The 22,512-nt window shown below is 45.5% G+C and overlaps 1 protein-coding gene across 2 annotated transcripts in view; it reads right to left on the reverse strand.

Annotated features, from left to right (window-relative positions):
- SALL3 (spalt like transcription factor 3) overlaps window positions 1-12,030 on the reverse strand; it is a gene marked incomplete at both ends in the record, with an annotated part of 19,778 nt that extends 7,748 nt beyond the window's left edge. For both annotated transcript variants that reach the window (XM_082479888.1, XM_082479887.1), the window contains one exon: window positions 11,952-12,030. In XM_082479888.1, coding sequence (XP_082336014.1) covers window positions 11,952-12,030 — 79 coding nt within the window. The remainder of the gene's footprint in view (window positions 1-11,951) is intronic.
- Between the last annotated feature and the right edge of the window lie 10,482 nt (window positions 12,031-22,512).

Genomic DNA, 22,512 nt, shown 5'->3' on the forward strand with positions numbered 1-22,512 from the left:
AACTTAACTATCACATTGTGTTACAAAAATATCACAGAAGATAACATGATTCACCACAGAAGAAGAGCATACTGACCACAGGTATCCTAAAGCTTATGTTGAAAAACCTAAAGCCTCCCAAAACAAGTAAGTGAAAAAACAGGCTTCCAAGCCACTTTTTCAGTGCGTACTTCAGCTTTCACAAAGTGAAAGCAGGCAGAGTACAGACCAGCGAGGCACCCAACACGCTCACCTCTCTCCAGAGTCCTTCCGAACTCAAACAAATCCTTGTTTACATTAAAGATTTACATTTTTACAGTCAGGGGACCTGATCCTCTGGTCCTTACTCAGAATCTACTGAGTTCCCTGGTTGGTAGTACTGACCACGCGCAGAGGGACCACATCTCTCCAAAGGTTTTCACTGAGAAGATTTTCCAGCGCTTATTTCCAAACCTCGGCAAGCTGGGTAAGAGTTGCCTGTTGTTGTTGTTGTTGTTATTATTATTATTATTATTACTACTACTACTACTAGCACTACAACTACTACAGCTACTACTACTATTAAAGCATGGTTGCAAGGGAGGATTGATTCTAAAAGAAACTGCAAACTGTGCAGCTCCCCTTCCAGCTTTTTATCTATATAACGCTATTCTGTTGTTTAAGGAGACCTTTCTCTAAACAAACCTTGCACAAAAGGTTTAAGTAATTAGTGATGGATTCAGGCAATGTAGCCATTCAAATATGGCTGTCCTCTGATCTAGAACGAGCTGATCAAACACCAGTAAGCTAATTATTTCAGACATTGTACAGTAATCACCAAGCCCAAATGTGAACATTTACAATCAAAACAGGTATTATTTTCTGCACTAGAGGACAGTCTCAGGATCTATATATGTCAAAACTAATATATATAACGCATAAGCTTCCAACAGAAACCTAAACTACTGATGCCCACTGCCAAGAGGTATCAATACAGACCTGTTCAGCATTTCAAGGTAATAACCAGTCTAGTGCACTAATTCATAAACTCAAAGAAGCAGCATTTTGCATTTGAAATATAGCTTGTGTAAAAGTACAAGTGAAATACAGCAGCATAGGTATTTCTTAGATGACCAGTGCTCAGCTCTGTTCCCAACGAAATAAGTAGCTGGTTTTGTGCTACCTCAGGGGGACCAAGCTTGCTCCCGTACTAAAAGGGGAACTGCGGCTCTGTTTTGTATTCCTCCTTCCTTCAACTCCCAAGCCTTAAAAATAGTGAGAATACTTTTCACATGACCAGTCCAAGTACATTTATCTCATCATCTGCCTCGAAATATTCAAGGACTGCTTTCGAAAAATATTTTAGAGAACAATGCTAGAGAGTCGTTAGGTTGGGTTTGGTTTTTTTTCCCCCAAATCAACTTCAAAGGAGACATACAAAGAACCTCACCACAGTATTTTCCATTTAGGATAAATTATTTTGATTTCTTAAGAAATCAGACAAGTGAAATATCTCTCAAAGCTTCGCTTCATTGGACTGGTAAGCAAGCAGGCGATACAGATGGCACCAAAGTAAATGCTGCTTTGCCATAGATGACGGTACGTTCCCTGCACAGCACACTGAGGCTACTAAGATACTTCACCGAGCAACAGACTGTGGGCTCAATCCAACGACTCCTACTCAAATGGGCAGTCTTTACTCACATTAGAAACACCACTGAAATTAATGGGATTGAAAGATTACGAACTAGTCATGCAAACAGCAGCCTTTGTGGCCTTGCCCCAAAGAAGCACTCCAGGAGCAGAGGGAAAGCAAGACTGAAAATAACGACTGACAAATATTTTTTCAATATACGTATGTGTATTGGAGAAATGGACATTGTCCCAGTATTTCACAAATGAGGTTTTTAACATCCTTTTCAGTAGTACTTATTAATATGAAAGCACAAAGGCACTGTATTTATTGTTGCTTTTCGAGTGTAAGTCCTCACTGACTTCAACAGGGGATAAAGCTTAAAAGCATATGCCTCCACATGAAAGGATATTTTCATTGTTTGTTAAAACTTGATCACTTTATGAATGACAGAAAGCAATACCAAAATTTTATCATTACTTCAGATTATTCAAAATTTTAAATGTTGAAACATTAAGCCAAAAATTAATTTTTTGTTTTAGTTACAGCATATACCTATTACGGGAATTTTACAGGCATTTTTCCATGTTTCCTTGTTTTATAGCTTGCTTTCATCTTCTGATATATTACAAAGTGATTAAATCCATTAAGCACTGCAGAATTTAATCTTTTTTTCTTTTATTTTTCCTGAAGAGAAACAACCATTTTTATTATTACAGTGAGGATGTGGTGCAGTAAAAATTTTCAAGGACTTTGGGGGAATTAATCGAGCACTTGCTTAATCTTGTAGACATGGGTTGAATTTTGCAGTTCTTAGTTACACAAAAGGTGTTGAATGGGAGTTTTGTCAAGCAGTCAGGAGCTCAGCCACAAATAACCTCTCAGTTATTTTCTTTTTCTCATTAGCAGTCCAACAGCTAACAGACTAATCTGAAGCTGCTACGGGATGCAAGATGAATTACAGCACATAAAGCTTACCCTATGAAAACAGGTGAAAAATTGCAGGCAGCATCTCTCAAACGGTACCCAGGGCGAGCTCCTAAGCAGGTGCCAACCCGCAGAGCTGCGGTGGCTCCAGCAGAGCGCTGTCACTTTGCATCACTGGGCTCTGGCCCTAAAACTAGCCCACAGAAACTCAAACGAAGGAATTTTGAGGAAGCCACTTTGGGACGGTGATACCTGAAGCCGCTCAGGTGCTCTGCTGACTCAAGAGCAGTGGGTACAAGGGGTTGACGCCGGGAGGCTTTGCTCTGCCACCCTCGCTAAGCGTACCCACCAAACACTTTTCGGGCTGGAGCAATGCATGGCTGCAAGGGAGGATGGTGTTGGCCTGCTTTCTCGCCGTCTGCGAGGAAGGGAGAAGGCTGAAAGGGTGCCGTGGGCCCTTCAGTCACCGCCAGGAAATGCGTAGAGTTGAGTAAAAATTGCCACAGCTTCTGACTACATGCAGACAGGATTTGTAAACCTGGCTTTACTAGTCCTGAATTTTTATCGCAGGCATACGTCTTTCTGCTCTGTGCGAGAGGAAAGCCTCTCGCACGATGTGCGAGGGAAAACATAACAAGTGGATGCTTCAAAAATCCTGCGATTTATTTTTGTGAAACACACTGAAATTAAACATCACATTCTAGTCAGGTTAATTCTGAAAACGTGTTATTTATTAAATGCCCCCTTTCATAGGACTAACTGCTCCCAGTCTGGAAAAAGCCCCAACGAACTCTACTGTGTTTCATCTTTGCTCCAGAATCTTTTAATTTTGTCTCAACTTAAATCACTTCTAGTTCTGTATATGCAAATGACCTGAAAAGCACCTTTTAAATTATATTAAATGACTATTACAATAAAATGTTCTCTGACAATTCAGCATTTTGCTATATTTTATTACTCTGTATCATAGAATCCTCAAATTACGTGTGATTCATAAGACACTTGGATAAAACCAGGCAAGAGAATAAACATTTTCTAGGCTTTATCTATTTCAAATTGCTGATACCTTCCTGAACCGTTCAAACAAAAGTGTCCTGTAAAGGAATCCAACAAACGTGTGAGTAAAATATTTTCTGAAGCTTCTTTTTAGACTATATGCAATAATACAAATGAAAGGATGGAAAAGTGTTGTATGAATTACTATTATTTCTACATTCAGACCTACATAATCAAGACTTAATATTTTCTAACTGTAGGATTTTCTTTGAGGAAGAAAAAAAAAACAACTGATCTTTCACTGAGAAGCAGTGTATGAACTGTGAAGAAGTTTCAGAAAAAAATGTGCTTGTTAACACCAGCTAAAGACAAAATGTCTGCTAGCTATGAAGACGGATGTATAAAATGATCTCACATGTAAATCCAATAATCATTTCAAAGTGCAGCTCACAGCATTTTTGTATATTTAAAACAGCAATACTATAAATAAAACTCTTGAGCATAGCGTACCAATATAGGATAATTATTTACTACTCCTATCATCAGAATACACAAACTTATTTTTTTCCCAAGCACAATTTAAATAAACTAAGGAAATATATTTTAAAACCTCATAAATTTGTTTTCAAAATTATATTCATTTGGAAACAGTAGCCTTGTAACAACGTATTGATCCTTGAGAAGAACAGTATTACTTTTTCCTTAGCCTTATCATCTCTTACAATTGACGGAGCTTTTAAAGAAAGTCTTCTTAAATTGTTAGAACACGTTTATTTTCTTGCAAATTAATTCTTTTTAACTCTTTATGATAGCTTTGAATCCCATAAAGAAAGATGAATTATCACATACTGAGCCCAAGCTGTGAAACAGGAGGAGACAAATAGAGACCCCTACTGTGTTTAACAATGTAGAAGAAATTCCAGACTCAATAGAAAAATTTTCTGTCCTTTTTCTCAGACCACAAAAGCTGTTAGTATGGATTTGAACAGTGGAGGGCACTCTTGCTATGCAAAACCCGGTACTGACCTGGCACACTCGGTTTGATCTATTCAGTAGCCTAAATCTCAGAATTTGTTAAGTAACAGCCACCTGTGGCACAGGCACTAACTGTATTCTGTTTAAAACATTTGCAGTTTCTAATCTGTGCAGTGAAGCACTTCGTTATCTCAAACACTGGCGTCTTTCTACGTGTACGCAGATGTGGAACAGATGCAAGCTTCACAAATTGTTTGGAATATTTGTGCAAGATATCGTATTAAATAAGACCTGCATTATGTTTTTCAGAATCATATAAAGAGCTATTCGGTTGGCTGTTATGGCACGTATACTTTAATTTCGGGTTGTGTATAATTTGTGTACAAATATGCTGACGTTTGTAGGAACTAAGTTTATTTGGAACACATCAAGTTTTATTGGGAATCCTAAAAAACAAAAAAAAAATCGAGGTCAATACTTCTAACATAGCTGATATGAAAAAGCCATTGAAAAAACAAACCAAACCAAATAAACTAGAAGAAAGCCGCTGAACACTAGATTCTGCATAGCCTTCCTATTTTGAAAAGTATATAATTAACTACATCTTAAACTACGCAACTCTAACACCCTGCAGCATGAAGCCAGCCGCTCTCTGAACAACCACAGAAATGCTGACAAATTTGTGTTTGGAGGCTCACAATAAGAGAAGCCAATGTGATACCAAATCCTGCATCTCCCAAGCATCTCAAAACTGAACTTACAAGTACTGGGCTCCATGGCACCACTCCTTTGGGTAAAATTATTCACATGCAGAAGTGCTTGAAAGAGCAAAGCCGGAGTGATTCGATGCCAGTTGTGCAGCTCAGTCATTTTGCTCATTTACTATTCCTGTGCAGTACTGCACAGGATAGCAAAGCACATGAAGACCTTAACAAATTCGATAGCTTTAATCGTTTACAGCTTTGGGGACATTACTACAGCAACAAAATCATAAAATAAAATTACCAAATGGCACCAGTAGAAGGGATCTCCTGAAACACCGAACAGCAAGTCGGTTTTGATTAACCGAAACAAAAATACTGTGGCACCTGCAGGGTTAATTAAGCAGCTCAAGATGCCGGGCTTCACAAAAGGAAACCTTTCTCCTTCTTTAAGAACTGTAAACACTTGTGCTGAACTAGATGGGCATTTGATAAGCTGTACAGCATGTAGCAAACTCAGAGGGATCTCTAGTTAACACTCAAATTCAGTGTTAACACTTAACAGAACAGTGGTAAGCCGTGCTGCCAAGGTCAACTGCACAGATGTACTAATTGTATTATGAGCTTGACATCTAGTGGCCACCCCTGGCAGGGCAAAGCAGGCAAAGGTTAAATCAGCAAGCCTTGTCAAAGCACTTCTAACTACCCACCCTCAGGGAGAGTCCTGGGGAAGCTTTCTGGCACTCCGCAATCCCACCTTCTCCCCGGCTGCAGGCTGGGCTCCTGCAGCGGCCGCTGCGCGTCCGCACCGCGCAGCGCCCACCCGCGCAGCACCCACCCGCGCAGCACCCACCCGCGCCCCACGCACCCACCCCGGCCGGCCGGCCGGCCCTGCAGGAGGCCAACAGCCTTTCCAAATATTTCCGCGTGCCTCGCTCTCCGGGTCAAAAGTTTGGAAGATTTTTGGTGTTTCTTTTTCAACCAGTGATAGGGGTCCAAATCGGGGAGTGGGGCAGTGAGAAGTGGCGAAGGGGGGGGGCGAGAATTAGAGATTGGCAGTGAGAGTTTCAGAAGAGCTCTTTTTAAAAATTTAGCTTTGTGTACCCTAAGTACAGCAAGGAAACACTGAAGACCCCCGCTCTTTAGTCCACTATCTTTTCACTTTTCAGCTTAAAAGAAAGACATTCTTTAAATGTGTTTCATTATGGGTTTCTATCACCTTTTTAAACAATTATTTTTCTGGCTTCCTCAATTTTGGAGAGTTTTCCTCAATAAAAAGAAATGCGCGCTATAACTGAACCAGCTCCTAAAAGTATTATTTTGGCCTAAATTACCTTTTTTTTTTTTTATTAATGGAAAACCTTCACTACATTTAGTGGGAAATTTTAAGAGGGTAAAGGAAACAGGATTTTGGCCCTTTACATTGACATGTACAATTCAATACGAATTTACTCATGCTTCCTCTGAAAAAAAAAATTAGAAAATTACTCTCATTTTACAAACGCAATATTACAAAATAAATTATTTTTACGTGCTTTATTTTGGAAAATATGTCAGTACTTAACTATTTTAATGTCATGCCAGACCTAGTTTATTATCAGCAAAAGTGATTGACTCATGTCCTGCTGATGGATAGTCAACAGATATGCCTGTCCTGGCCTGGCAGAAAACAAATCAAATGAAGGAAAGATATCCAGAAACTCTTCCCAGGACTCAAACTATTTTTCAGAAGTGATACTAATACTCGTTATTAATTTGTTAATTTTAGTCTTTTTTTTTTTTAGAATGCCACTTATTTTTTTAATTGTAGCTTTTCCTCTTTCTTGGGCGAAGAGAAGTAATTTTCAACAGCTAAATGTATGTATATTAATAGCTTAATTACACGGAATTTAAACCAACACCTTTCAAAATTTCCTCCCTCCCACTCCGAAAAAAAGAGCCTTAATGTCTGCCTCAGGAGATGGTAAGACTTCCTCAAGATCAGCACCGCCAGATAAAATCTGACCCAGTTTTGCCTACTTTCATTGTTTTACATACATCAGCAAATTGGTTGATTGTTGTAGTTTCCTTATTATTCCAAATATTTTCCTATTGCTAACACAGTTCAAACCAGAATATTTTAAGAATTATACAAATACAGGTTACATAGTTTGAATGTTAAGTCTCGACCATAATAGCAGAACTATTTATATAAAGTTTCGATTACTCTTTCTTATCAAAGGGATAATTTATAGCAATACTTATTTGGCCTTCATTTTTCGAAACAAAAAGTCGTCTCTTACAGTTGCCTGGAAACAAACATTTGCAAAAATCACCCAAGTTTTATGTTCACTGACAGCTACTTGTGACTTCTCAAGTTTTAAAGGCAATAGTGTCTGACCGTTGTGGAATAACCTCCATTCTGTATGTAGGAATGTCCCTCCAAAAGGTTTTTACCCTCTGTACATGCAGACAGAGTGAACACACTCACACGAAGCTGGCTGCTCCATAGCGAACTGTGTCGTTGCTGTAGCGGAGCATGTGTGTCTGTGTACATACTCCAGAAGAATACCGAGTGCAGTCACCAACTGCTCAAAACTGCACAGCCCAATGCCACTTCACGAGGATGAAAAAGATCCATTAGTTTAGACTATGTTGTATGTACTGAAGAGTGGGGGGAAAACAGGTCCAATATTTAAAAAAACGATTGCAAAAGGCACATTAGAAAACTGTCATTACACAGACGACAAGGTATCCCTTCCACCTCAGACTAAACAATAATACATCTTTGCCAGAAACTTTGCATGAAAAAGTCCAAGGCATCATTTATCATCGCCCTTACCAGAACCTCACTTGCACACACTAAGAATCACTTTTCAGCATTACAAAAAAACCCCAAACCCTTTAAATATCCCTACTTTAAAAATACAAATGCTGTATCCAGGGTTTAACATAAAAATTAATCTGAGTTGAAGCATGTTCATTGTATCTATAATTCTGATTCGTTTGTAATCTGTTGAATTAGGCAAGTGTATTAGAAATATAATTCCAGATATTACGATGCTTTACATTTACTGAGAAACTGAGATTATTGTATTCTACAGGCAGTCATTTGAGTCCTTCTGCTGCTGTTTTTAAATTATTTCCGTCATATCTTCTAATTTAGTAACCTCAAAGTGTTTTTTTAATAGGTATCTTTTGTTCACTTTTCTACAGTGCAATTATTCAAGTAATATATAATGAGCAGCTGTTTATTAACACTTCCTTTCAAAATTATTAAAAAAAATATTTTTCACTTTTGACAAATAATTTCGAACGATTTTGAGTGTAAATCTGTAGTTGATGACGTTGCTAATTATCTTCAGATTTCCAACAGTTTCTCACCATCATGACATTGCCCTGTTTGAATGTAGTTGTATTATGCTGTAGCCCTAGCTGGCTGTAAAATTATTTGTTCTGATTCAAAAACTTCTGCAGTAATGCTAGCATGAAAGTTATAGTGAGACCAGTCAACTTAAAACCTGGCCTAATGTTTATCTTCCATTCTGCTCCCCAAACTGCCAGGCTTTTCTCTGCTACTATGAATGTCCCTTCACTCCAAGGATTACATTTACCGGACATTCATTTCTAAATGGTTCACTTAATAAAATTTATTTTGAGGTGATATTAAACACGATTTCATTAAATAAATACTAAGCTTCATTTGCTTAATCTTGTGTTAACAACAACATCCACCTTTGAAGATAAACAGCCAAATCGGTGAAAAAGCTACATGTATCAAATAATACTGCTTAAACAGTTTGCTTTCGAAAAACGACAAATACTCTTGCACTGTGCAAACTATTTTTGGCCTGTTGCAAAATACGTTCAGGAACTGTAGCAATATCTTGATTACAGCTGTGAACAGAAACGAAGAACACTGACTTGACAAGAAGTGGTTTAATTCATGAGATTTGGAGCGCTCATTATATCTGGCCTATAAAATTGCTTTCAGTATAGCAATCGTTAGGCTTCCTAATATAACGTGTAAATGATTTACATTACACTAATGTGCACTAGATAGCCCTCCACTCCTGTATCCTGTCTCCACCTTGTTCACATTTCTCAAATGAAAGTGCAAAACCAACAGCACTACTTTAGCTTGTTAATTGTTAACTATGAAGGGTTTCACTCTATTAATTAAAATATGTTTTAATAAAAGGAAACATAGCACATTTTGATAACAGCCTTCTAAGGCTGAAAAGTATTTACATTGTTGCATTTTAGGGCTGCTGTGAAAGCCGATTTTGTGCTATTCAGGGACCACAATAATAACGCTTTAAAATTCCTCACTGGGATGCAATGTAGTCCTTTTGATGGAAAGACTGTCTTTCTCATTCGGCAGAAATAAATCCATTCATTTGATCATGTAGTCATTGAGGGCAATACAAAACAAACCAAGTGTGAGAAATTCTATGTGATGAAGTAAACAAAACAAAACCCCCCAAAAAAGGGGAAAAAAAAAAACATTTCCATGACAAAAAGATTCTTTGTCCTTAATCTACCCACCATATGCAAGCGTTTCTTTTTAGCATATCTCTTGTTCTAATCTCGGGTGACATGGCTACATAGATAAGATTCACAAAACAAAACAAAAACCTAGTTTAACAATTTTTTTCAATTTATTAACTCACCAGGAGTGTCATAATGAAGTAGTGGAGTTTTATTTTTCTGTATTGAAATGGATTCAGAGCATGTAAAAGTTTATAATGCTAGTGATAAATTCTTAGACCTAGAGCCCACCCCAACAGAGATGGGGCTCAACACATCTTGTTTACATAATAAAATACTAATTCTCATCTGCTTGCTTATATTAATTTATGTTAGACGGTCACTGTTTCCTAAGGAAAAAAAAATAAATTTGAAAATGCACTGCTTTGCTCCTCCGCTGTGACAGAAGGAAGCAATTCTGTGTGTGTCTCTTATTGTCAACACCCAACTGGGTTTTCCTGAAGCAGTGGCAGTAGCCCCCTTAGCAGCCCACAGACAGTGTGGGACTCACTCCCTGGCTCCCCCAATACCCTGGGAAGGAGCAGGAGGCTTAACGATTTGCCAGTCTGACAGATGTTTTAACCTGATGAAGTGGATTCACGCTGCCTTAAGCTTCAGGGCTGTAAAGTTCGGATACAATAGTCAAAATCCTCCTCAGGCTTCAACTTTGCTGCCTTTCTCTCCCCACAGATGCAACTTAAAAGTTATTATAATTTTGAAGCAGAAGAATGACTTTTTTTCTTTTTGAAGGGAGGCAGAGGGGGGATAAAACAGTGGAGCAAGGGGCCTACACAGAAAGTAGAAAACACTGGGGCTCCCACTTGGTTATGTGAGAAACTAAGAAAGCAGTGGGCTCTGTGCAAAGAGGAAAAGAAAAACTTTCAAGTGGAAGCTCTCAACTTAGCCCAGGAAAAGTGAGTAGGGGCTGTGGCACGCCTTTGCACGCTGCAATGCCAAGGACTACTAAAGAAATTAAAACTAAAAAAAAAAAAAAAGAAAGGAAAATTAAAAAAAAAAAAAAAAGGAAGAAAAAAGCCCTGCAGCCCTCTCCTCGAAAAAATTACAGCGAAGTGAAAATAAGGAGTGATTAGAGCCCAAATCTTTCCAGCTTTGGACACTTGTTCACTAGCAGCCTGGGCAGCCCAGATGCATAAAAGCAAGTGTGCGTGTGTCTGCGTGTGGGGAAGGAGTGAAGAATGGCGGATGGGCGAGAAAATAACCCTTCCCCGCTGCCTGCAGCCGGCGCGACAGGGGTGTTGGTGGCGGTGGTGGCACTCCGTGTCACCTACCACTGATAATAATTACAGTCGCAGCAGAGCCAGGAGGCGAAGGGGGGAAAGCAACCCGCGGGTGGGGGGAGGTGTGGGGTGGGGAGGCGAAAAGCTGCTACTCAACCTTCACGAAAATAATGAAATCAACTCCGCTGCCCCCCGCGCGCCCGAGCGGCCCTGCCCGCTCCTACCGGGGTCCCCTGTCCTCCGCCAAGCGACGGTCCCCCCGCTCCCCGGGCGGCTGCCGGGGCAAACGGGGAGGGCGGGGGATGGGAGGGGGCGGCCGGGGCAGCCCCAAGCGGGCTGCCCAGAAACGCGCCTCCCCTCGCAGCCTGCGCCGGGCGGCCCGGGGCGGCGGGGGGGGAGCCCCTGGCACCGGCCGCAGTGGGGCTGCCCCGGGGGCGCGCCCCCGGGGCCCGGTAGCTCCCGGCCCGCTGGGCCCCCCGGAGCCCGCAGCCCCCGGCAAGGCAGCCCGGCTCCGGCCGCCCCAACTTTCCTGCCGGCGGGGCGAGGGGAACATGGCTCCTGCCCGCTCCGAGCCTCCACCGAGGGGGGGGGCGGAGGGGGAGGGGGAGAAAAAAGGGATACCCCAAAAAACAGAGGGAGAGAGGGAGCGCAGCGGAGAGGAGGCGAAGGCAGGCGCTGCTCCGGGGTGCCCGCTCATGCAGCTGCCACAGCCCGGGTGAGTGGGGAGGGAGGGCCTCGCCCCGCCGCCGAGCCCAGCCGCGATAAAAGCGCTCGGGAGGCCGGGAGGGAGCTGCTGGGAGGGATGGTTAGTCAGGGGGTGGGCTGCAGAAACTTGGCTAAACTGCGAACTTCTCAGTTCCGCTGCCTCTTCCCCCAGCTGCTCTAATTCCCATTCTCCCGCGGCAGAGTAATTGCGCTCCCATGTTCACCATCACCATAAATCCACCTATCTCCATTCGAAACACACTCACAAAAGGAGAGAGAGAAGGAGAAAGAGGCGCCGGGAGCCCTTACCGTGCTCAGAAACTACCTCCGCTTGCAGCTCTTCGTCCGATTTGAGATGCTGGGGTTTCGCTTGCTTTCGACGAGACATGCTGCTAACTGAGCCGTCTTGACTCTGCTTTTTGCAGAGGCATCAGCGACGTGGAGGTGGAAAGGGGGGAGGAATTGGGAACGAGGGAAGGGGGGTGTGGGCTGGAAATAACTGTTCGCAAATAAAAGTCGAGTTGCAAAACAAACCAAACAAACAACAACAGAAAAGGCAACCAACCAGGGGAAGAAGAAAAAAAAAAAAAAAAAAAAAAAAAAAGCAACGCTAACCAGCCAACCAAACTGGGAGTGAGTGAGTGCGCGGGTGAGTGGGTGAGCGAGTGGGGGATTAGCCGGGCGGGGTGTGCGCGGTGCGGTGGGGTGTGCGCGGCGGGCTGGGGCGGCTGCGCGGAGCGCGCATCGGGCTCTGTAATTATGATTGTGAATAATGCATGGCGATTAATGGTGCTGGGGGCGAGCGCGGATTGGCGCGGCTCCAGCGGACTCAGGCTGCATATGTAAATGAAGGACGGGGCTCCGCAATTAGCCGCTTCGCTCCGCCAAATGATGCGTCTCCCCGGCACCGGCAGCGCCGCCTGCGAGAGGCACCGACCGCGGCGGCGGCGGCGGCAGCAGCGAAACACACACGCACCACGCAGGAGGGCTCTGTTTTGCACACACTTTACACAACATATGTGCAAGGTTCACTTGTTGGGGGAGGTCACGATCTTCGCTTTTCTGTCTTTCTTTCTTCCCCCCCCTCCGGATCTCAGTTTCTTTTGCTCTGCTTTCTTCTGCTCTCTTTGCTTTCTTTTCTGGCTTCTTTTTTTTTTTTTTTTTCTTTCTTTTCTTTCTCTCTGTCTTTCTTCACATCACTTTGCGTCCTCTTCTCTCTTGGTCTCTCTTTCCTCAGAAGTTGATCTGCAAGGCGTCTGATTTCTGTGTGCGTGTGAGTAATTTCTTCCCAGGAGGAAAAGAAACTTTCGTGTATGCTTTTTCTTTTTTCCTTTCTTTTCGGTGTGCGTGTGTGTTGCGCTGCTCTTCTTTCCCCTCGATCTTCACATGCTGGTCTTTAGCTCTTCCTCCATCCTGTCTCCTTTTCCGTCGCTCTTTCTCTGTCTCCCCTTCCCGGCTGACTTTTGTTCTCTCGAAAGCGCACGCACGCACACGCAGAAGACCTTGGGCAGTTTTGCCTTTCACCTCTCCTTCCTTCTTCTTTGTCTTGCAGCTTCTTTCTCCAAGCAGAGACTCCCCGTTGGTGGTGGTGGTCACTTCCTGTTGTCCATTGGTAGGAAGTTTTTTTTCTTTCTCCCTCTCTCTCTCAGGTTGTAATGACTTTTTGTGACACTCCTCACCCTCCCTCCCCACCCCCCCCCGGCTCAGTCGTGTGTCCTGTTAGCTAATGACAGCGGTCTCGCGTGCGCGCCGATGAGCAAGTCCTTGGTCTCCAGCAAATAGTATCGATCCTCTCGCAGATTTGGGGGGTGGGGGGTGGCTGTTGTTGCTGTCGCAGGGGCGATCCCCCCCTCCCCTGCCTTGCCTCGCTCGCAGTGGCGCCGGCAGCCGCTCCCTGCGCGGCGACTCCCCCGGTCGATGCCTCCGCTCCGTGCCGAGGAGCGGTGCGCGCACCGCGGCCGCTGTTGATTTCGGGCAGATAAACTTTCAAGTTTGGGAGCGGTGCGGGTCACACGGCAGCTCCTCCTACTCTCCTCCTCCTCCTCCGCCTCCCGTGCCGCGCTGCCGGGGCTGCCGCCGGGGCTGCCCCCAGCCCCGCAGCCCGATCAGCTCCCCGCCGCCTCCGAGCCTCCCTCTCCGCACGCACTTTCCCAACAGCGGCTTTTCTCCCAGGCCCCCCCTTTTTTTGTAAAAGTGACGGGGGGGGGGGGAGGGAGGGAGAGGCTTCCCTCCCCCCCCTTCCCTCCCGCCTCCCGCTTTCCCCTCTATCGCGTTACAAGTTGCCGGGGAGCCGGGCCGAGCCCCCCCACCCCACCCCGTCCCGCCGCCTCGCCTCCCCTCCCGCCCCGTCCATCCCCCGGGGAGGCGGACGGCCCCGCCGCCGCGCAGCAGCTCCAGCGCCCCGGCCGCCGCCACAAGTTGCCGCTTCCCGTCGCCGTCCCTGCCCGCCTCCCCCTCGGCCGGGGCGGGCGGGGAGCGCGGCCGGCCGGGCTCCCATGGCAGGCAGCCGCCGCTAGGATGTACCCCACCGTCGCCGATCGCCGCCGCGCCGCGCAGGGGTCCGCAGTGCGCGCACTGCCCGGGCGCGCAGCTCCGCGCCTGTGTGTACATGTCTGGTTTTGGGGCGGGGGGCTCCTCCAGCGGCCCCTGCGACCCCCGCCACTGTTTTGGGTTGGGTTTGGTTTTTTTTTGGGGGGGGGAGGGGTGTGTGTGTGCTCTTTTTTTTTTGTTTGTTTAACAGTTAGTTGTAGACCGGTCCCTGCGCGCTGCTGTCCCCGCCGCCCCCCGCCCCATGCCGCGCTCAGCGGAGCGGCCCCGGCGCCGGCCCTCGCCGGGGCGCGGAGGCGCAGCCCACCTTGCCCGGAGGCGGGAGGGCGGCGGGCAGCTCCGCGTATGGGGCCGGGGATCAGTGAAAGGGATTTCCTCCTAATACCCCCACCCCGGCCCGTGTAATCCACCCCTAGTCCTTAAAACACACTAACTCCGGCTTCTTTGGGAGACTCCTCTGTGTAAACTTTCCCTGCTGATAGCTCGCTTTATCTCGTGCGTCGTGATACCGGGTGTCTGGGCTTTCGGTTTATTCCCCGCTTTTATGTCGGTAGGCAAACCAAATAAAGTTAGGGGCGACAGTTTAGGCCACTCCGGATAGTTCGCTGACATATGCATACATACCATCAGCGATTTGTGCGGTGCAGGTATTCGTTAGAAATTGGCACGACCCTTAAGAGAAACAACACTGAAGCACCAAATCATTGTCTTTTAGACATTAGACGAGTATACTTTTCTGTCCTTCGTTCACCGAGATGTGTACACGACACCCCTCGCAATGATTGCCCGCTTTATAATTAAAAAAACTTGTTTACTGTCTATGAACTCCAATGCATCTTTTCTCCGTGCCATCCATCCCTGCTGAAAGTTTGGTCGCACAGAAAGTGTCTCATTTAAAAATATATGGAGACGATCGTGATGGTTGAAATCTGCTGTAATTTTCTAATATGAAGTGGGAGGGGACAAGCCCATTAATTGAGTATGTGTTGTTTTTTTTTTTTTTTTTTCCGTCAGAAGTAGGGATTTATTGCACTCGGCGCACACGAATAACGCGTTATGCGTGTAATATGCTGCATTATATTGTAGGCAGAGTGCAGGTGAAAGCGAGCGTCTGCGGGCGTTCCAGTAACCCTCAGCACCGCAGCCGCGAGTGGGGAGCCGGAGTTAGGGCTTCTCCTTGAAAAGCAGAGAGGTACATTTCTCCGACTTGCTTTAGGTGAAGGGGCTCAGTTACCCCCTGTGACCGAAACATTTGCCTGGAATCAGAAAGGACGCACTTTAACCTCGCCCAGGCATTTTTTCCCCAATTGTAGAGGTACCAGAAATGTGTCAATTTTAATCCAGTCATCTTTTGAAAGGATTTGTTGCTGTTGCTCAGGCAACATTTTTCCCCCCTAAACTTTGGTGTTTTCTATTGCTCAGTGCCTGGTAGTTCCCCCAGCAGCAGACGATTTATTGAAAAGCGTTTTAAAAGTGCCTTTCTTATAGCGCGATGTGGGGAGGGGAAAAAAAAAAAAAGACAGCTCATTGACAGCATTACCAAACCAAAACTTTGTCCTTTGTAAAAAGTAAAATGATTGAAAATTAATATGATTTTGCGGAACGTGAGAGAATCTTTAAGTGGAAAATTAAATAATCCCGTCTTTAATGTTTAATGAACAACGGAGAACACAACAGGCAAGAAAGGCATAATTACCAGATTTGTATCTCTTGACATTAACATATTCTAGGGTTACAAGTGATACATTTTATGGTTTTCTTTTCCCTTACGCCGCTCTCCTTCCCGCTTTTTCTCTTGGAGAAAAAAACCCGCCGCGATGCGCGGGGGTGGCTGAGCCAGTTGCCGGGCGGCGCGGCGCGGCCGCTGCCCCCCCCCAGCCCCCGCCGGGGAAGCGCCGACGAGCCCCGGCTCCGGCGGGCACCGCCGGGACGTGCCGCCGGGAACGGCGCGCATCGCCGGGGGAAACTTTCTACCCGAGCTGTGTGGAAAACCCTGACAGTGCAGAGGGCTTGGGAGGCGAGTGGAAAGTTATGAAGAGATACGCGTCTCCTCCGGCCCCTGCCTCCCCCCGCGGCTCCTCATTACACCGCAAAGTTTTCCACGGACCTTTTAATTAATCTTCCTGACTCGAGGGCGAAAAGAAAAAATAAAAATTATCCATTCGCTGAAGTTGGGCTGCGGAAAACGCGGCTACTGCCCGGGGGGACGAGGAGAGGGGGTGGGGGAACCGCCTAGCCGCGTAAATCTCTGCGCACCCACGTAGGTAGGTGCGCGCAGAGGAGCGGGGACGCGGCACCGCGCAGGTGTGCGCGGCAGCTGCGCGGCCGGCGGTCACGCGTGTCGCGGCGCAAACCGTTCCCGCTCGTGTCCCCCTCGCCGTGACTGGTGGGTCCACTAAAATACTTTACTCGTGACGGGAAGCAAAAGTTGTTTTTCTCTCCGTAATTAAATCTAATTTGTCAATTGTCTTCTTTTGCGATTTTGCTTTCATCGTCAGAAGCGACACGTTATTATTCTGCCTGCTTAATAATATTATTTACCAACTAGTACTTCATTTTTTATATTAATGGGACACCTAGTTACGCGTTTGCTTAAATGTTTGTCCCTATTCAAAAAGCTTATCTACAAGATTGACTCTACAAAGAGCGTATAAGTAGTTCTGTCTGCACTTATGCTTTACACAAGATTGTTGTTCTTAAACCCACCAAAGTTACCAACATGCGAATAAGGTGGATCTGACGTTTCGTGCAATCCCTCTACTGTCTTTTATAGTTATTATTTTACTCAGCAACTTTATTCGAAGGGGCGTGCAATTATTTGGGCTTTATTTTCTATCATCTCCTACTCTTCCTGGCAAGCTGAAGTAACATCTTCCCACCCCCTTTCTGCACCACAACTTTTGTTTGAGGACCCTGGGGTTAAATCCACCACAATTTTGTCTGTTTAAAGCTGCAACGCTAATTCGTTCTCACATGAGCAAAGATATTACCATACTAATATTATTATTGGTAAGAAGAGGTAATTGATAACACCACCTGCCACTCTGCAGCAATCACGATGATAAATGTTTCCATCAGAGGGAAATCTGTGCTTGGTCTACCACAGCCTAACCCAAACAGCATGTCAAATGTCAATTATAAAGATGTTTCTTTTCTATTACAATTTTTTTTTTTGTCGAAAGCAACTAGCCCCACCACGAGATTTATAGAACCAGTCTACAGCACAACCGTGCCTAAACGTTTTGCCTTAAACATTTAAGTTACTTTTCCTTTTATTTAATATCACGCTACCCTTGGATCTAAATAAACAACGATTCATATACACAAAAGCTAATGTTCACACTTAGCAAACTCCAATCACCACCCACTTCCGTTCTTTAACCTAACAGATAATACAATCATTTAACCAACAATTTTAAATACTTTGTGGAATATTTGTAATACACATGGTTGTGGGGATATTATCAAGGCTACACACATTTAAGCTCATACATGCATGTCATGCACACATATAGATGCATAGGTGCTGTATATATTAAACCACTGTATTTGTGTTGCAACGCATGTCTGTCAGCCCATACACCAGGATGTACATGTAGGAATACAGCATGTGTATAAAATCAGTGCTTTTAGCCCCTGTGCAAAAATCTGCATGCTTCCGAAAATGATAAGTGAGATTAATATTAAAATGTGTATATACATGCATACCACACACACACACAAACACACACACACAAACGATGTAACATTGTTCGCTAACTCTAGCTATATAAATAGTGCCGTCAGGTATAAAAACTTTCATCCCCTTGGCTACAGATATGCTCAGAAGATTATTATTAGTTTGTATTAATAGATGCAGGCCTCAAAAGACGAAATCAGCTATTGATAATTGCAAGAAGTATACAGCAGCTACTGTATCGATCGGCTTGTCCCTTATTCCCCTGGTATAGGAGAGATAAGAAGACACACTCTTTAGTGCAATATAATTTCTTTTGACCTATCTGCTTGCTACAGACTTATGATGAATAGCCGGAGTGGTTAAAGTCCTTTATCACGAAAGTTACCCCTTGATATAATATTGATTCTTTATAACTAGCTCCAAACACAAAAATCAAACTGTCCACTTGACCATCATCATCATCAATATCATCACAAAGGCTCTGGAATAAAGATCAGGACAGGACTGAAAACGCTTTCTATAATCTGCCCACCTAATCTTTATTTGCTGATGACGAAGAGAAAAGGGGTGTGAGTGTGTGTGTGTGTGGGTGCGTGCACGCCCCGGGGGCGGGGGCGAACGGGACAGGGAATGTCATCTGAACAAATAATAAAAAAAAAAAAAAAAAAAAAAAGGTTAAGAAAAAGACCGTTCAGCCTCCTTCAAAGGAAACCAAATGATGATCACCGAAGTTAATGATCCCGCTTCGAAGCCCCGCTCTCTGGAAGGAGAGGAATCAAGTGCGGAGAAGGCCCGACGTGATATTATACTAGGGTCGTCCGTCCGTCCGCCAGCCCGCCCCAAGCCTGCGCCCCCCCCCCCCGCGCCCCATCCCCCAAGCGAAGCGCTCTGTAGTGAATACAGAGAGTTATGCAAGAAGCAATCACGGCAGGAGTGATATCAGGCAGCATTTTCCTTGGTTAGAGTCAGGACAAACAAGTCGTCTTCTCACTTTCTCTTCTTTCGCCGGTACACGAAGAGATCCATCATTTATTTCCAGATCACCTGGTGATCCGTTAAAAAAAAAGAAAAAAAAAGGTTAAAAAAAAAAGTCTCACGGAAAAAAAGGAGGCTAGGACACGAGCCGCTGATGTTTGGGTTGATGCTTAACGTGCAATATCTATAGGGTGGTGTAGAAAAGAAAGAGCGTACTCCACATGTATATTGCCTTAAATTAACGGTGTTTCCTTCGCCTTCCCTCTCCACAGTACCAGCATGCTTTTGCTCGGGGTTGCATTAGCACAATCACCAGTAATTACAAGCGTGTGTACACTGGGAGAATGAAGATTGGGAAGGTGGGAGGTAGGACGTGATTCCCCTTTGGAGCAATCAGGACTGGGAAAGGTTTCATTCCATGCAAACGGTACGTTGATCATATTTAATGGGCTGGTTAGACTCGCATTCAAGCCGAGGTGCCATTTCAGCGCAAGTTTGCGCTTTTCAGGCGAGAAGGGGAGGCGGGGGGAGGGAAGGAAAGGCATCAAAGCGGCCACGGCAGCCGAAGTTGTATTTACTCCGTCCAGCGCCCCAAGGCAGGGCTGCTCCGGGGAGAAGACGCTGTCTACCACCGGCCCCCTCGGCGGGAAACGGGGGGGGGGGGGGGGGGGGGGGGGCAGCGCCGGGCGGACCCCAGCAAAGCGGCGGGGCGCCGAACCTGCCCCGCCGGGCCCGCCGCGGGGAGCCGTGCCGTGCCGTGCCGTGCCGCGCCGGTTCCGGCCGTGCCGGGACCCGCCGCCGCCACCGATGCGCGGGCGCTCCTCGGGACGCGCCGCGGCGGCAGCTGCAGCCGCCCACCCGCCCGCCGCAGACACGCGTGCGGCGGAGGCAGCCCATGCCCGGCCACACGTTTCTCCGGGGCGCCCGGGTGTCGCCCGGGGGTTGCCGGCTCTGTGACATCCCCGCCGCCCCCCCGGGTCCCGCTCCGCTGCCGCCAACTTCGCCCGACTTGGCAGATTTCGCCCTGCCTCCCCTCGCCCCCCTCCATCGAAGCAGTCTCGGCCCGGGCAGCCGGGGGACCGCCACTCTCCCCCCACCCCCCGGGCTTTTCCCCGGAGGAGTGGGGCCGGGGGGAGTGGGGGGCGCAGGCGGCCGCGGTGCGGTGGGGCGGCGGAGCTCCCACCCGCGGCGGTGGCGCAGGAAGGGTCACGGAGGTGGCAGCGGTGAGACCCGGCGGCTTCGACACTGGGAGTCGCGATCAGGCGCCTGCCCTTCCCCGCCCCCCCCCCCCCCCCCCCTCCCGCGGTACGGGGGCCAGAGCCCCCCACCCGTGGGAGCAACAACGACAACAATTACTGTCATCGCACTCTCATCGCTTCTCACAGGGGAGGCTTTGCTCGTTCTATGCGCGGCTCATAATTACATATTTTAAAAGCTTTCCTCCATTCCACTAAGGCCTCAGCACCCTCTCTCTCTCTGCTCCTCCTTCCCGCTGAAAGAACCTACTGGGTCATCCAAAAAAAAGAGGGGGGGAAGGATGTGATAAATGTCGAGATCCGTTGAGGCCTTAGTCACTGCTCCTCATCAGGTCCCACAGATGCACACCCCTCCTGATGAGTCTCCCCACCCCTAGCAGAAGAATTGTTCACTGACCTTTGCAGTAGATATTGTTAGAGGATGAAATCAGTCAATCAAAAAAGAAAAAAAAGGAAGACAGCCTTTTGTCGGGGTTATGACACACGACTTGAAATTAATTATAAAACAGGCATCACAAGTGCACACAGGGGAACAGAGGGTATTCTTAAGATTTCAGTCCTTTGGGGGATAACAAGAGGCAAGGTTTCTCAGCAGATGCGGTCTAACATGCAGTGGTCTCTTCCTAAAACCAGACGATGACAGAAGGGAAAAAACGAAGAAGTGGAAATGGGCAAGTACCTAACGATGGCTGGTGGGAGAGGGGCTGAAGGGTGCTTTCACCCTTAAACTAGTGGTACGTAGAAAAAGGGGATCAAATGATGATGGTCGCTGGGGTTTTTTTTATTCATCAATGCATATCTTTACTATGACCTAATGATATGTGTGCTATCGAACTTCACAAAATGCATTCATGCTTCCCTTGGCAGGTCTAGGTGTAAGAGTTGATGACTAACAAAAGTAATATAGATTAGAATCAATTCCCCTTATCTGGTGACAAAAAATAACATCGTGTCAGCACTGTGTACATCCTATCGTCAAATGACACAATATAATTTGATTAGTTGAATAAATAATCAGGTATGTCCAGACATATAGGTCACCTACTTGCAAATTAGATTACCCTGCTTGAGTACAGGCAGCACCTGATTAGGAAACAGCTTCTCTCTGTGTCACTCTAGCTTCCCTTTAGAAAGAACATCTGATATTTTCATATACAAGGGTTTTTGAAAATGCTTACATATTTTGAAAATCCTATATGTTTTGACGCTTGCAAGTAACATTTGTGCAGTCTGTGCTAGAGGTACCACTTTTACTACCAAAGCTAGCTGAGTTGTCCCTGTTTCTCAGAGTATTTGCAAGTTTTAAATGATAGCCCATGTGCTGTGATCTGAAATAAGGATAGCTGAAATACAATCTTTTTGAAAACTAAGCAGCATACATTTCCATAAATGATTTTGGCTAACCCACTCTGACTGCACACCCATATAAATAACAGGAATGTGAGAAAGAATAAAGTGTTAGATAAGGGAGCATGGAAATATTTTAATTCTGAGGTCCACATTAAGGGAGATCATCAAATCCCAAGATAGGTATGTTGGCCTTTCAGTGTAAACCATTATGTCACACGCTGCAGAAACGTGAGAAAGCTCTATGTATGTGCTAAGGCTCTTGAGGGTTGGGGCTTCTGCTGGGTTTGAATCTTTTTGAAAGACACTGTTGGCCAGCGGGATCTGTGAAAAACTTTCTTGGCATTTTACTTTTTCCATAACTTGTGAATTTTCACAAATGAAGTATGCAACATGCGGGAATACATTTTACTATGAGACGATGTGTGTTAGTTCATATAGTGTAGCCTGGGTTAGAATCGCTCAGAGATGTGTAGAGAAACAGGAGAAAGAACAGAAAGCACAGCCTATAATGAATACTTGGTAAAGAAGCGCTATTAAAAGGAAAAAAAAGAGCAGTTTGGGAAAATAGATAGGAGACTCTGAGCCACTTGAGTAGTAAGAGAATAGCGGTAAGGGCAAAAAGGTGAAACAGAGATGATGGGAAGGGAGATTACATGGGCAGAGAGAGAAGAGGACAGTGTGAGACTGTGGGGAGAAAAGAAGTGTTTTGGAAACGTTAGGACTGAATTTGCAGAAGTTAGCAAATGAAAAATTACAGCCCTTTTTTTTTACATGAAGAGCTATGTAAGGTAGGATTCTTAAAAAAGCTTTAGACTCTAAGTCATAAAACAAGATTCTGGAGGATTTAGGTATATCAAACCTGTGGATCCTATTTAAAACTTTTCTTCTTTGAATGTAGAATGAAACATCAGTTTGTTTGACGAAAAGGGTTTCTAGACCGAAACTGGCACAAAGGCTAATATTTGAAAAGGCAGTGTTGCTCTCTTTGGACATGCCATTAATAAAATGAAAGCAAAAAAAAAAAAAAAAAGAAAAAAGAAAAAAAAAGGATTCTACCCTGACA

Source organism: Vanellus vanellus, assembly GCF_965231255.1.
Source record: "Vanellus vanellus genome assembly, chromosome: 2".
Lineage (NCBI taxonomy): Eukaryota > Metazoa > Chordata > Aves > Charadriiformes > Charadriidae > Vanellus > Vanellus vanellus.